Genomic DNA, 14,481 nt, shown 5'->3' with positions numbered 1-14,481 from the left:
CCGCCCCCGTGCTGCTGGGCGGTGGCGACGGCGGCGGCCCGCAAGGATTTGAAACCGTTTCGCGGTGGCGGCGGTGGGGGTGGCGGCGCGGCGGCCGACCGGAAAGCTTGCATGTAGGGGCGCCAGGTTCTTGATTTCCCGAGTTTCCCCGTCCTGCCCCTACAACCCGGGTTCTCGAGTGGAATTTTGCGCGGGGTGGCGGTCGCCCCGCCCGTGCCCGCCGGTCCGGGGAGGGGCGTCGCCCCGCAGGCCCCGGGCCCGTTCGCAAGGCCTGTGGGGCGCGCGCCCGGTTGGGGGGCTCTGGGCGCAGACCGCTGCGGTTCCACTTGTGGAGTGAAACCCAGCCCGGGCGCGGACGGGGAAAGTTCTGGGTAAAGTTTGCTGGGCGGATGGAGCTGGTCCGCGAGCCGGGGTCCAGAGATCGGACCGCTCCGCTGGGGAGGAGAAATCTGTGTCCGGGACAAGGTAGGGAAGCGGCCGCTGCCTCGCGGGCTCGCAGGCCGCCCGCCCCGTGCCCGCTCTCCACTCTTGCAGGGAAAGTTCCTCCCAGGACAGGATGGACGACCCCAGAGTGAGGGCAGAACCCAGGGGCTGGCTCCTCTGTGGGGACAGTCCCGACAGCAGTGAGCTCGGGAAGGCCTGGCCCAGCATCGCGGCGTGCTGGGGCCAGCGAGGGTTTCCGAGTTCCATTGTGCAACAGAAAACAACATCAGTACAGACGAACAGCCTGTATTCTGATCACTGGGTGGCTATTTTATTATTTGTCCTTTATGTTAAAAGAGGAGTAAAAATAAGAAAAGGCAAACGAAACGACAGGAGCCTCCGCGTAGTGGTCGGGCTGCAGTGGGGTGGAGCGCACGATGACGGGCACACCGTGTTCAGGCCCAGCTGCCACTTTCTGTGGGACTGACTCTAGGTCAGTAACTTAACTCTGCTAAGCCTCAGCTTCCTGCTCTGGCAGGTGGCTTTGAAATAGTGCCTGTCTCCCAGGGCTATGACCGGGAGACGTTTGTAAAGCACACAGCATGCTCCTGGCCCCGTCAGGGAAGGCTCTGTCAGTGCTCCCGTAACTGTCCAAACATCCCATGTACCTGTAAGACTGAGCTACTGAGGGACGTATTTCAAGTTTTCTGGAATGACTCACCATACATTTAAAATATGTTTTGAACAAAATGGTTTTTTTTCTTGCAACTTTCAGGAATGTGTTTGTTGTGTTTGGCAACGGGCATATATATATATGTGGGGTGTATTTTTTGTTTGGCAGTGTGGCTGCTTTTCTCCTAAGGCCTTTTAATATTTGTGGCCTGCTTCTTTCTGCCTTGCTGACTCCTATGGCAGCTAAGCACCTTGAGAAGGTTTTAGCTTGTTTGAGAGGCATCCACATATAAATAGGTTTTAAAAAAGACAATGGCAGTGAGTTAAATAAAAGACATGATCAAATATAGAGTATAACTATTAAGAAGAGTCACCCAATTGACTTCTTTTTTTGGTTTTGAAGTGATTTATGTGACTAGTAGGCACATGAGAAGTACTTAAAGACTCAGTCAAAGATAGAGCTTTAGGGGCGCCTGGGTGGCGCAGTCGGTTAAGCGTCCGACTTCAGCCAGGTCACGATCTCGCGGTCCGTGAGTTCGAGCCCCGCGTCAGGCTCTGGGCCGATGGCTCGGAGCCTGGAGCCTGTTTCCGATTCTGTGTCTCCCTCTCTCTCTGCCCCTCCCCCGTTCATGCTCTGTCTCTCTCTGTCCCAAAAATAAATAAAAAATGTTGAAAAAAAAAAAAAATTTAAAAAAAAGATAGAGCTTTAAATAGTGGTAAAACTTTTTGATTAGATGGAACTAAGTAGATATAGCTTGTTTACAAGATGTAATTTGTGGGGCGCTTGGGTGGCTCAGTCGGTTAAGCATCTGACTCCTGATTTCGGCTCAGGTCTTGATGGTTTGTGAGATCAATCCCTGCATCAGGCTCTGCAGAGACAGGGCAGAGCCTGCTTGAGATTCTCTGTCCCTCTCTTTCTGCCCCTTGCGCACTTGCACACATACTCTCTCTCTCAAAATAAATAAATGAACTTGAAAAAAAAGATGTCATTTGTGTAGGAAGAATTCCTTGAAGGTTTGAAATGGTAACAGTTTTTCCTTGTTGCATTTCTTAATTTTATTGGAGAATAAATAAGGGATAAGGAGATGCAGATTTTTAGCTTTTTGTAAATATCATATTGACCTTTTATTGTGTTAAAAAAATGTGTACTCCAGTATTGTGTCTCCTTGTAACAATTCCAATTGCCTTTCTACTTTTCAAAATATGTCTTTATTAGTTGGAGATATTGCTGACGTGTATGTAAATGGCTCACAGGTTCCATATAATGGATCTGAGAGCTAGGGACTTCAGAATTTTAATTCTAGCATTGCGCTTTATTTCATGACTTTGGGTGAGTCTTTTAGCTGTTGAGTTTTAGTTTTCTCTAACGTTAAACATTAACATCTCCTGCATGTGTCAAAGAATTTATTGCCAATTAGTGATGATTAAAAATCTTTTGCTTTAGCTTCATTGGTGGGTGTTGTCAGGCAGATGTTTGAGTACGAGGGCAGGATGCGTTGTTAAAACCTGGGAGTATACTCCTGGGCTGGAGCTGTGTTCAGAATTCTGGGTTTGTGAGTTTCTGTTTGGTCATCCATTTGAATAGTTGCTTTTCACCTTTATGATCTAATACTCTGCAGTGGTATCTAGCCTTTTGTTACCAAGTACATAACGGGTGTAATTATATTAGAATGCAGTTAGTTGTTGTAGGAATGCAAAACAGCCATTCCAAACACCCCCAAGCCAACTAACCAATCAGAAAATGCATTTATTTTATTTATTTATTTATTTTAATTTTTTTTTTTTAACGTTTATTTATTTTTGATACAGAGAGAGACAGAGCATGAATGGGGGAGGGGCAGAGAGAGAGGGAGACACAGAATCAGAAGCAGGCTCCAGGCTCTGAGCCGTCAGCCCAGAGCCTGACGTGGGGCTCGGACTCATGGAGTGTGAGATCGTGACCTGAGCTGAAGTCGGATGCCCGACCGACTGAGCCACCCAGGCGCCCCAGAAAATGCATTTAAATACAACTTCTCTTAACCAAGTCTTAAATTTGAAAATATGTTTCTTCTACTGTGATGCAGAAGGTAGGATTGCCAGTTTTGGTAAATAGAATTAAGGCCATATAATATTTCTTAAAAAAAAATTTTTTTTTTTTTTTAATGTTTATTTATTTTGGAGAGAGAGACAGAGTGCAAGGCGGCGGGGGTAGCGATGGAGGGAGGGGCAGAGAGAGAGGGAGACACAGAATGCGAGGCAGGCTCCAGGCTCCGAGCTGTCAGCACAGAGCCCAACGCGGGCCTCGGACTCACGGACTGTGAGATCATGACCTGAGCCGAAGTCAGATGCTTAACCGACTGAGCCACCCAGGCGCGCGGCCATATAATATTTCTATTCTAGCAGATCTGTTTGGTACTCAGAACAGAGTCTTTTAAAAACTTACTGGTCACGTTAAAGTGGGACGTTATTCCCTTTTGTTAGCATTTATTTACCAGTCAGTTCTTTAGCTTCTAATACGTGCCAGATAAAGTGCTAGGTGCCCACTAAGATGTGTAAGTCAGGGGCCCTGCCTTCCAGGAACATGTCACAGATGGTGGAAGACATGTAAATAATATATAGATGTGTACAAAAAATGATAGCACGATGAATGCTGCTCCCAGATGTGGGCAGTGCATGCTGAGTCTGGCACAATGGGCGTCTAGGCCGAGCAGGGCAGGCTTTATTCAGAAGTGCCATTTGAGTTGTGTTTACCTGACCGCAGGCAGAGGGGACAGCCTGTGGGGAAGACGAGTAAGGGCTTGGAGGGTTGGAGGCATGGCACGGAGGTCAGCGGTGGGGAGGTGGCCTTTGGTGGGTGGGTGTATTAGGCAGTGTGTATGTAGGGAGAGGTGAGAGATGGTCTGGTGGTGCGGAGCCTGATGCAAGGGTAGAACTCACCAACCTTGAGATCATGACCCGAGCTGAATGAAGTCGGCCGCTTAACCGACTGAGCCACCCAGGCACTCTAGGAGAGACTTTAAAATAGAGTGATATGCTCAGCTCTGCACTTGGAGGTGGCGGGTGGGGGTGGGTGGGGGGCTTCTTCTGGTACCAGTGACTGAAGCAGGGAAACCAGATAGTGGGTTGCAATATCTCTGAGATGGTGGCAGCGAGAAGAGAGATAACAGGTAGGTTTTGAAACATTTCCGACTATTTGTTGATATATTGACTTCGGGGGGGTTAGAGAATGGGAACGGGGGAGGGGATGGAGACCCCGGGAGCGGAGAGTTTGAACCCGGGAAGAGGTAACTGATAGGTGATCGAAGTGTTGGCAGTAGAGAGGAGAGTTCATGCTTTGGATATAGAAGCAAAGGAGGAAAGGAGGCATTCTGTTCTCTTAGAGGGAAGCTGAGAGGCAGAAGGAAGAGCCTTTTGGGGTGTCACCACCTGACTATTATTTTTTCCATGAAACGAGGTAAGATTTTTTTTTTTTAATTCAGAGTGAGAGGAGAAAAGAACAGTTTGAGGGGCTTTAAAATGTCTGGTAAAAGCTTAAAAGCTGCTTTGTGGAGCAGGAAATGGTGAAAGACACCTGACAATTCGGGTAAGGTAGGAAGCTGTGTGACTACAGGCAGTGCCTGTTTTCTCCAGACCCTTAGTTGGGGATTGAAGCAGGTGGTCAAGGAGCACAGTCTTGCTGAGGGAGCAGAAGGAGGAGAGCGTTTAAGAGGGTAAGAGCTGTGATCTGATAGAAGGGATTTGGGAAGATCAGAGCGGCGGGAATGAGGAGGACAAGGGCTAGTCAGGTGCTGAGGGCCTCCTAAGAGGAGAGTTTCTGGATTGAGCTTGGAGGGGCAGCGGTTGGGACGCGGCAGTACGGATCTCAGTAAGTGTTTTCCTTCCGGGGCGAGGCTGAAGGGAGAGTGGAAGACCCCAGAGAGTGGGTACCATGGGCCCGAGAGAGAATGGGTTCACCTCTGACAACCGGGAGGGAAGTCATGGCGGCCAGCAAAAGCTGTGGTTTACTCCCAGAGGCAGGCAGAGAGAACTTTCTAGGAAGAGCCTGTTGGTAGGTAGTAAGATGAAAGGTACTGTGGTTAAGTATTAGAAGCTGGTTGGGCAGAGACGAGGCCGGCTGTGGAGGAAGACAGCTAATGAGGCGGAACAGAGCTTTTTTCCAACATATAATTTGTAAATGAGTAAATGACAAACTGGGGACTATGTGTAATGTAGAGGGAGTCCATATCCCTTTCAAGACATTAAAAAAATTGTTTTTAATGTTTGTTTATTTTTTAGAGAGAGAAAGAGTATGAGCGGGGGGAGGGGCACAGAGAGAGGGAGACACAGGATCTGAAGCAGGCTCCAGGCTCTGAGCTGTCAGCACAGAGCCTGATGCAGGGGTCGAGCTCACAAACCATGAGATCATGACCTGAGCCCAAGTCAGACGCTTAACCAACTGAGCCACCTAGGTGCCTCAAGACATGTTTTAATTGAAAGGAACATGGTGAGCGTAGATAGTTTTAACTTAAGGAGTTTTGTCAAAACCTACCGAGTTTTGGGATTCACCTTCTTACATATAGTATTTTTCTTGCTAATTAGGAAGAAATGTGAGGACTGATACTTTAAGGTTTTTTTTGAGGGGAATTAACGTTTTTGAATTTATATACAGTTAAAAATCACTTTTTTGGTATACAGTTTGGTGAGCTTCTACACATGCCTGGAACAGCGTCTTCTAACCTCCTATACAGACAACACGCGGAACAGTCCCGACACCCCAGCTGTGTTCCTTGTGCCACGGCCTTGTGTTCGGTACTCCCCCAGCTGCTGAGCCCTGTGAACCACTGTTCTCTGTGCCCACACTGTTTGCCTTTTCTAGAATGTCATACAAATGGGTCCATACAGTGTGTCGCCCTTTGAGAATGGTTTCTTTCGCTTAGTGGGCTACATTTGCGGTTTATCCGTGCTCCGTTCGGATGCCAGTGGTTCATTGCTTTCTGTTGCTGAGTACTCCTTGGTTGTGTGGGTACATCATAGTTTGTTTACCTGTTCCCCAGGGGAGGGACATTGGGCTTGTTTCCTGGGGTTTGATTACCCAAGGAGATAGCAGCTATAAGCCTTACCTTCGGGTAAGGTTGTGTGAATAAAGACTGTTTCGCTTGAGGAAACACCCAAGGGTGAGGTTTCTGGGTCACGTGGCAAGCGTGTGCTGAATGGCGTAAGAAGCTACGAAATCATGATCCCGGGTGGCTGTGCCGTGTCGCACTCCTACCCGCAGTTCCTGAGAGTTCCTGTCATTGTGTGTGCTCACTGGTGTTTGGTATTGTTTATTTGGCATTTTTTATTTTAGCTGTCCTACAGAGTGTGTAGTGAGAGCTCGTTTTGACTTTAATTTGCATTTCCCTAATGATTAATGATGCTGAGCATCTTTTTATGTGTTTAGTTGTCATTTGTATAATTTCTTTGGTAAAGTGACTTTTTTCTTTTTTTTTTTTTTTGCTATTTTTATTGGGTTGTTGTCTTACGGTTGGGTTTTGAGAGTTCTTTGTATGTTCTTGATATGAATCCTTTGTGACTCATATACATATATATGTGCATATATATATATATATATATATATATATATATGTATATATGATTTGCAAATATTTTCTCCCAGTCTGTGACTTATCTTTTCAATCGTTAATGGAGTCCTTTGCAGAGCAAAAGTTTTTTTTTCTGTTTTGGTGAAGTCCAATATAATAATTTTTACTTTATGGGTAGTTCTTTTGGTGTCCTGAGAAGAAATCCTTGCCTAACCCAAAGTCATCAAGATTTTCTCCTATGTTTTCTTCTAAGAGTGTTATAGTTTTACATTTTACACTTAGGTCTGTGATTTGTTTTGAGTTCACTTTTGTCTGCAGTGTGAGGTTTAGGTTGAGGGTTTTTTTCTTTATTTTGCATATAGGTGCCCAACTTGTTACAGCATATTTGTGGTAAAACCTGTCATCTCTCCGTGATTTGCCCCTTTGTCCACACTGCGTCCATACTGATCTGCACCAGCTGTCCATACTTGCGTTGGTCAATTTCTGACCTCTGATTAGTTCCATTGGTCTGTGTCTTCTTTCACTAGCACTGCATTCATTGTCTTGACTCCTTAGCTTTATAGGACATCCTAAGATCAGGTCGTGTGAGTTCCCCAACTTTGTTCTTTTTTTTCTGAATTGCCTTTACTCTTCTGGTTCCTTTTCCTTTCCATATGCATTTTAGACTCAGCTTGTACATATCTACAAGGACTATTGCTGGGATTTTGACTGGGATGACAACAAATCTATCGATCAGTTTGGGGATATTTGACGCTAATGTGTTTTCCTTGCTCTCTTTCATCAGAGCTGTGTGGTCCTCAGCAGACAGATCTTAATATTTTAATTTTAAATCTCTTACAGACTGAATTATGGAAATGGGAAGTGAAGAAGAAAAGTGGGAGAAGCTGGATGCAGAATTTGATCACTTTGTGGTAGATATGAAGCCCTTTGTTCTAAAATTACCTCATAGGTCAGGTAAGATTATGATTGTAAACTAGATTCTTTTAAAAAAATGTTTATTTATTATGTTTGAAAAAGAGATTGAGAGGGAGAGCGAGCACGCAAGTGGGGAAGAGGCAGAGAGGGAGGGAGACAGAATCCGAAGCAGGCTCCAGGCTCCGAGCTGTTAGCGCAGAGCCCGACACGGGGCTCGAACCCACGAACTGTGTGATCATGACCTGAGCCGAGGTCAGACGCTTAACCAACTGAGCCACCCAGCTGCCCCGTAAACTAGATTCTTAAGATTAATTTTTTTCTTTATAATATTTCCTCAAACCAGTGAACTATCACAACGAAAACAAAGCTGAATTCCTTTTTTTTTTTTTTAATTTTTTTTTTTAACGTTTATTTATCTTTGAGACAGAGAGAGACAGAGCATGAATGGGGGAGGGTCAGAGAGAGGGAGACACAGAATCCGAAACAGGCTCCGGGCTCTGAGCCGTCAGCAGAGCCCGACATGGGGCTCGAACTCAAGGACCGCGAGATCATGACCTGAGCTGAAGTCGGCCGCTTAACCGACTGAGCCACCCAGGTGCCCCAAAGCTGAATTCCTTTAATAACGATTTCATCTGAAGCTGATGTAGGATTGTTTGCTTTGAGCTATTCAAGGGTAAATAGAAATTTAGTGATAATATTCTAGAAAACTGTGGAAAGATCTTAATATGATACCACTCTTAGACCTCATGAGCTTAAAGCCCATGGATCTCTAAAGTTTCTTTAGAGAGTTTAAAATTTCTTCTCAACTATTCCTTCCTGCATCTTTTTCCTCCCTGAAATGCTTCCTCTTTCAGGAGCCTGCTGTCCCTCTGCTCTCTAACAGTTTTATGTACCAAAGCAGAAAAGAATCTGTTGGTCTTGTATGCTTGTTGGTTGACTGAGTGAAATCAATTGCAAATGAGTTTTTGTTGCTACCTTGTCTGCATTTCTTGGCCTGTTTTCTCTAATTATGGAATGAGAGTCTCTGTCTCAAATCAAAGACTTTCCAGATAATTTAAGGCATCAGAAGACAATTGGAGAGAGGTTGAGGGGGCCAAGATGATTCTCTAAGTGACAATAGGCCGTAAAGGCAAATCTGATTTGGTAGTTTGGCAGTGGAGAGCGGGAGTGGGGCCAAGAAACTCTGGCTTTTACCCGAGTTTTGTCCAAGTTCCCTCTTTCCCTGAGGTGTCTAAGTGAACCGTGTGTTCAAAATGAGGAAGCAACTCAACATTAGATATTTGTTCCAGGATGCTGCGCTGGGAGAAGGGAGCGTCGTGTAGCAGTTATGCATTCTAGTGTCACCCATTGTTCCACGGCTGTAACCTTTCCTAGTCAGCATGGTCTTTCTTCCAGGCTTCTTTCCCAACTGTCTTCTCTTGCCTTGTCAGACTTTAACCTCCTCTTTCTTCTTCTGCTAGTCTTCAAGATGCATATTTCATGTCCCGTGGCCCATTCATGGGTATTTGTATTATTCGTATATTATTTGATTAATTGTATTCACAATGATATCTACGTTGTGTTCTCTTATGATGTTCACTACCTTTTTTTTTCTTTTTCATTAGATCTGCTCCTTAGGAAAAACTTGTATTAAAATCTTCCATTATAAATGTATTTCAAATAAAACTACCCTCATATTTCATCTTCTTTTAAAAATGGATGTTAGGTACATAGAATTGGATTAATTGTAGTCTTTGGTTCATGACTCATTGCCGGTATTGGTATATCCTGCCCTTTTATTTAATTAATTAATTCATAGTGAATGATCTGGAACTCACATCCTAGTCAAGAGCCTGAACAATGATAATAACTTCTATCTTCTTCTAGCTCAATTCTACTTCTGATAATTGCTCTCCCCAATATTGTAAGTAGAGTACTGAATTCTTTTCAGTGATGAAATTGTACTGAATTCTGGCCATTAGGATATTATATAGGTTTCAGTTTTCTGCAAGACATTTAGAAAATACATAGTTTGAAAAAGTGTTTCCTTAAGTTTATCTGTTTTACTTTTCTTTTTGCCCCAAGTACCCCCAGTATTTCATGAACTTTGCTTTGTGGTTATATAATTTTCAAAGCTAAAAATACAAAACTTCTTAAAAGGTTAGCCCTCATACCTGTAGTGATAAATCTGGTATGAGCAAAGCGGTAAATCCAGCCCTAGCGATTTTTGTAGGTAAAACAATAAATGAATGTGACCTTTAGAAACTAAGAGATTAAAGCAGACTTACGATTTATGTTAGATATATAATCCTCAGGTTGAGTTAGACTGATAAAAGATTAATGTCAAAATAGCTTTCATGAGACCTAAAAACAATTCTGTGTCACGTTCAGATAAAGTAGTCAATAGGTTATATGGTGGATTAAACAGTACTGTATTTTTAAGGTAGTTTTTAAAAGGATAATTATATCTGCTAAATTACATGTTAATAGCCCTCAATTATTTTTAGAGGGATTAAAAGAAAACCCTAAATTAATCAACTCTAAATCTGAAATTTATCAGCTTTAATAAAGAAAACATTTGGAATCTAATTTTATTTTTTGTTATTGTTTTTTAGAAAGGGAGAGAGAGAGAGAGCACGAGCGGGGGAGAGGGGCAAAGAGAGAGAGAGAGAGAGAGAGAGAGAGAGAGAGAAAGAATCGTAAGCAGGCCCCATGGTCAGTGCAGAGACTGATGTGGGGCTCAATCCCATGACCTTGGGATCATGACCTGAGCCAAAGTCAAGAGTCAGATGCTCAACTGACTGAGCCACCCAGGTGCCCAAGATCTAATTTTAGATTAAGTTTAAAATGCTTACATAAGATTGCATTTAATATCTCTTTTGGTTTCTATAATTGGAATCATAGGAAGATTTTTTTCAAACCAACTAAGATTATCTTAGAGATGTGTTTATAGTAAAATTTTATCTCTTTTAATATTACTTTATCTCTTCTTTATCTGGTAGTGATCCAGAGATTTTATTTTTTAGAAAGTACTTCTTTGCATTTGTCTTACCTGATCACTAATGAACTGAAAAAGGTAAACCGTAGACCAGGTTGTTGGCGAACTGTAGCCTCCCAGGGCCAAATCTAGCCCGCTACCTGTTCTGTAAAGTTTTCTTAGAAAATACTGATGCCCATTTGATTCCATATGGTGTGCGGCTGCTTTCATGTTAGAGCCAAACAGGTGTGCCAGAGATCAGACTAAAACGAGGACTATCTGGCACTTTGCAGAAAAAGTATGCCAGTCTCTGCTCTAGACCAGAGCAGGTGTTTTGTAGGTCTTTAACGTTTTATTTTCTGAAAAATCCAGCTTCTTTTTTTTTTTTTTTTTTTTTTTTAATGTTTATTTTTGAGCGAGAGAGAGACAGAGTGTGAGCGGGGGCATGGCGGGGGCGGCGTGCAGAGAGAGAGGGAGACACAATCCGAAGCAGGCTCCAGGCTCTTAGCTGTCAGGACAGAACCCAGTGTGGGGCTCGAACCCATGAACCGTGAGATCACGAACCGCGAGCTGAAGTCGAATGCTCAACTGACTGAGCCACCCGAGTCCCTGAAAAATCCAGTTTTTAATAGTTCTTACGTATCTCTAGAACGACAGAGGTGTGCGCTTTGGATCAGAAAGCTGTGTGAGCCTTCAGGAACAGGTGCAGGACTAATGGGCAGGAAGAATCGGAACCTGTATGCCAAACTGTTACTGCATATGCTTAAGCGAGGAGCTCTCGAAGGCCCCTTTACACACCGACCGGAACCAGGCACGCTGAAAACCTTACCTTCCTACATGGTAGGTGTCACTGACCGGAAGATGTATGAGTTCCATTTCTTTAAAAGTGTCAATTCATCATTCCCTTTAGGATTGGTTGTATTATTGAGTTACAAGTCCTAGATAATACATTAGTTAAAACTGTTCTTTTTCCTTCCTAATTTACTTTTCACTACTTTGAATAGAAGTCAGATTTGGCCTTAAGGGGACTATGCTTATTGATGGAGCCATCCCACAGTATTCTGCAGTATTTCTAAAAAACTCACAGTGAATTTTTTTGTATTGAGCCTTAATTTCCCATTAGTTTTTGCTGGATTACATTAACCATCACTTATGTGTATTAGTAAATTCTAGTTTATGAAACTCTTTCACACACATTATTAAAAAATTCATGAGAGGTTGGATTGAGTGACTTCTAAAGTTCCTTTCTTCTCTAATGAAATGATGACAGGAAGTTGGGAGTTTATACTTTGTTCAATTTCACTGTCAAAATCAGCTATTAGAAAGGCAGTTATAATTATGTTTCATTGGTTAATTGTCACTGTCTTGATCCTTGTAACCATGAAATATGCCTTGGTTTGTGTGGTGTTTGATGAATACTTGAGAAATCTGGAGTACTAGGTGTTGGTAGTGGACTGTTTTATGTATGTACGTATATATATATATATATATATATATATACACACACACACACACACACACTATATTAGTATAGTATCATAATATTATACTATACTATGTAAATATAAATATATATATATATTTTTAAGGAAGCTAACTTTGTGAGTTAACTCTGGTTAACTTAAACCCATTTGCAGTCAAGAGGCACATTGCACACTAAATGATAATTTCTGTTATCCAAGTTAGAGATGGCCAAAAGTTTTTTTTTTTTTTTTTAATTTCAAGGTCATTTCTTTTTTTTTTTTTTAATTTACTTATTGTTTAATTTATTGTTAGTTAGCATATGGTGCAACAGTGATTTCAGGGGTACATTCCTTAATGCGCCTTACCCATTTAGCCCATCCTTCCTCCCACAACCGCTTCAGCAACCCTGTTTGTTCTCTGTATTTAAGAGTCTTTCATGTTTTGTCCCCCAAGATGCCAAAAGTTTTGATGCTGTTACCAATTGTACGTTAAAGTAGAGCCGTATATTTTGCTTCAGATCAGTAGTCTTGGCGATGGTAGTTACGTGATATTTGAACGTGGCAATGACTGCTGTGCATGTCTGACTTGGGATAGAGGGTCGTGTGTCACCTCTCCCAGAGAACACCCTCTTGAGGATTCTTTGTGTGGGATTCAGAGAATTGTTGGAGAAGTATCCAGTTAATGCAGAGTTTTCTTCAGAACGGTATTAAGAAACCCACGCTGCTTGAAAAACTATTAGTGGGCGAATGTCCTCTTCTTAAAGACCCAAGGGGGAACGTTTTCTGAAACGTGTTCAGATGTTAAGATACCAGTGTATTGCATCATACTCATTTCATAGAATCATCGGAAAGGCTTTACTTCACAGATAATAACAACAAGAAGGTCCAGAGACCCGTGTTGGATTTTCTAGTTAGTTTATGGCTTGGCCAGAACTAAATTACAAGTCTAGCAACACCTCTGTTGCTCTTCCTTTAGCTTAATTGTCTAGCCTAATTTTTGTTTTTGATTTTTATTGATTGTGGGTTCTCTGCCCACTGATTTTGTGTGTGTGTGAAGAGTAATTAATGATCACAGAAAGAAATAGAGTACATGATTTTAAAAAGAACATTCCATTGGTCTTTTTTTTTTTTTAATCGGGCATTTCTAATATTCCATTTTATCTCCACTATCAGTTTATTAGCTTCGTGTCTCCTTTTTAGTAGTTGCCTTAGGGCTTACGATTTGCATCTTTAATTTGTGGCAGTTTACCTTCCAAAATATTATACCAATTTATGGATTATGGAAGAACTTGACAGGATTTCCTCTTTCCGTTCTTTGTGCTGTGAGTTTCCAAACATGTCACTCCTACATGCATTTTATTATTATTGTTATTTTTAATTTTAATTCCGATGTAGTTAATGCACAGTGTTATATTAGTTTCAGGTGTACAATATAATGATTGCACACTTCCGTACATCGCTCAGTGCTCATCCAGACGAGCGTGCTCTTAATCCCTTCACTTATTTCCCCATCTCCCCACACACCTCCCCCCTGGTAACTACTAGCTTGCTCTCCAGAGTGAAGAGTCCGGTTTGTTTGTTTGGTTCCGTTTTTCTTTGTTTTGTTTCTTAAATTCCATATGTGTGTGAAATCATTGTGGTCCATTTACCTTTTTATAAAGCTGTATTTTTTTGCAGCACAAATAATTATTAGACTTACTTGTCATGTAATTTTTATCATTTATCAGATTTCTTATACACCAAAACATAACTAAAATGTAAAATGTTATCCGTTTTATGTATTCTAATATTTTATAATTCATTGTGCCTTTCTGATAATTGAATTTGAGTATTTGAAAAGTTATTACCAAACTTGAAACTTGATGGACATCTTAAGTAATTATTTCATTATAGTACATTTTGAAAGAATAATTTTTCTAATTTTTAAAAATCAGTCCATCTATTTTGATGAACCAAATCCAGCACGAGCAAAAGTTTCAAGCCCGGAAGGATTACCAGACTGGGTAATGGGTGAGCTGGGAACCAGTGACCACAAATTAAATGAATCGTGGAAGCTTTCTTCTGGAGAAGATTACTCTTTGGTGCAGTCGCCGACTGATGTGCACAGGTATGCTGTGAAAATGGGATTCAAATGGGATTCGTCATTTAGCTTACCTTCACAACTTCATATATTGTTTCTCCTGGTGGTGTCTTTCATTTTTTTCATTTTTATGGTAAGTAGTTGGTTTAGTTTATAATTTTGTTAAAGTTGAGGGCTGTGAAGGGATGTTGGGTAGGTAAAACAATTTAACTTCTTTCATATATTCAAGATTCCCATTGCATATTTAGCCCCTTCTGGGTATCCGTTAAATATATAGACATGTATTTATATATGTATATATGCCAATACTTGGAAAGTAGTGCCTGAGAATCTCTAAATAATTTCATTCTCTGTGTTCCTTCATGACAAGCATGAATTAAGAACATTATCAATGACTTGAACAAAATATAACATCCTGCATATTCATTTCGA

General features: G+C 41.9%; 1 protein-coding gene across 15 annotated transcripts in view; it reads left to right on the top strand.

Moving 5' to 3' along the window:
• Positions 1-14,481, top strand: part of CEP112 (centrosomal protein 112) — a 413,866-nt gene continuing 399,385 nt past the window's right edge. For 13 of the 15 annotated variants that reach the window (XR_009254956.1, XR_009254958.1, XR_009254960.1 and 10 more), the window contains exons 1-4: positions 1-113; positions 7,476-7,589; positions 11,156-11,346; positions 13,904-14,076. Coding sequence is in view for 5 of the 15 variants with exons in the window: in XM_058703639.1 (XP_058559622.1) it covers positions 7,484-7,589; positions 11,156-11,346; positions 13,904-14,076 (470 nt within the window). In the remaining 10 variants the exon portion in view is untranslated. Of the gene's footprint in view, positions 114-339; positions 466-7,475; positions 7,590-11,155; positions 11,347-13,903; positions 14,077-14,481 lie in introns of those variants that run through there. The other 2 variants (XR_009254955.1, XR_009254963.1) reach the window with 2 other exon arrangements.

The sequence above is a fragment of the Neofelis nebulosa genome, chromosome 16, assembly GCF_028018385.1.
Source record: "Neofelis nebulosa isolate mNeoNeb1 chromosome 16, mNeoNeb1.pri, whole genome shotgun sequence".
In the NCBI taxonomy this organism is placed as follows: Eukaryota; Metazoa; Chordata; class Mammalia; order Carnivora; family Felidae; genus Neofelis; species Neofelis nebulosa.
Note: the sequence above shows the minus strand (reverse complement) of the source record. Positions and strands in the feature narration are given on the sequence as shown.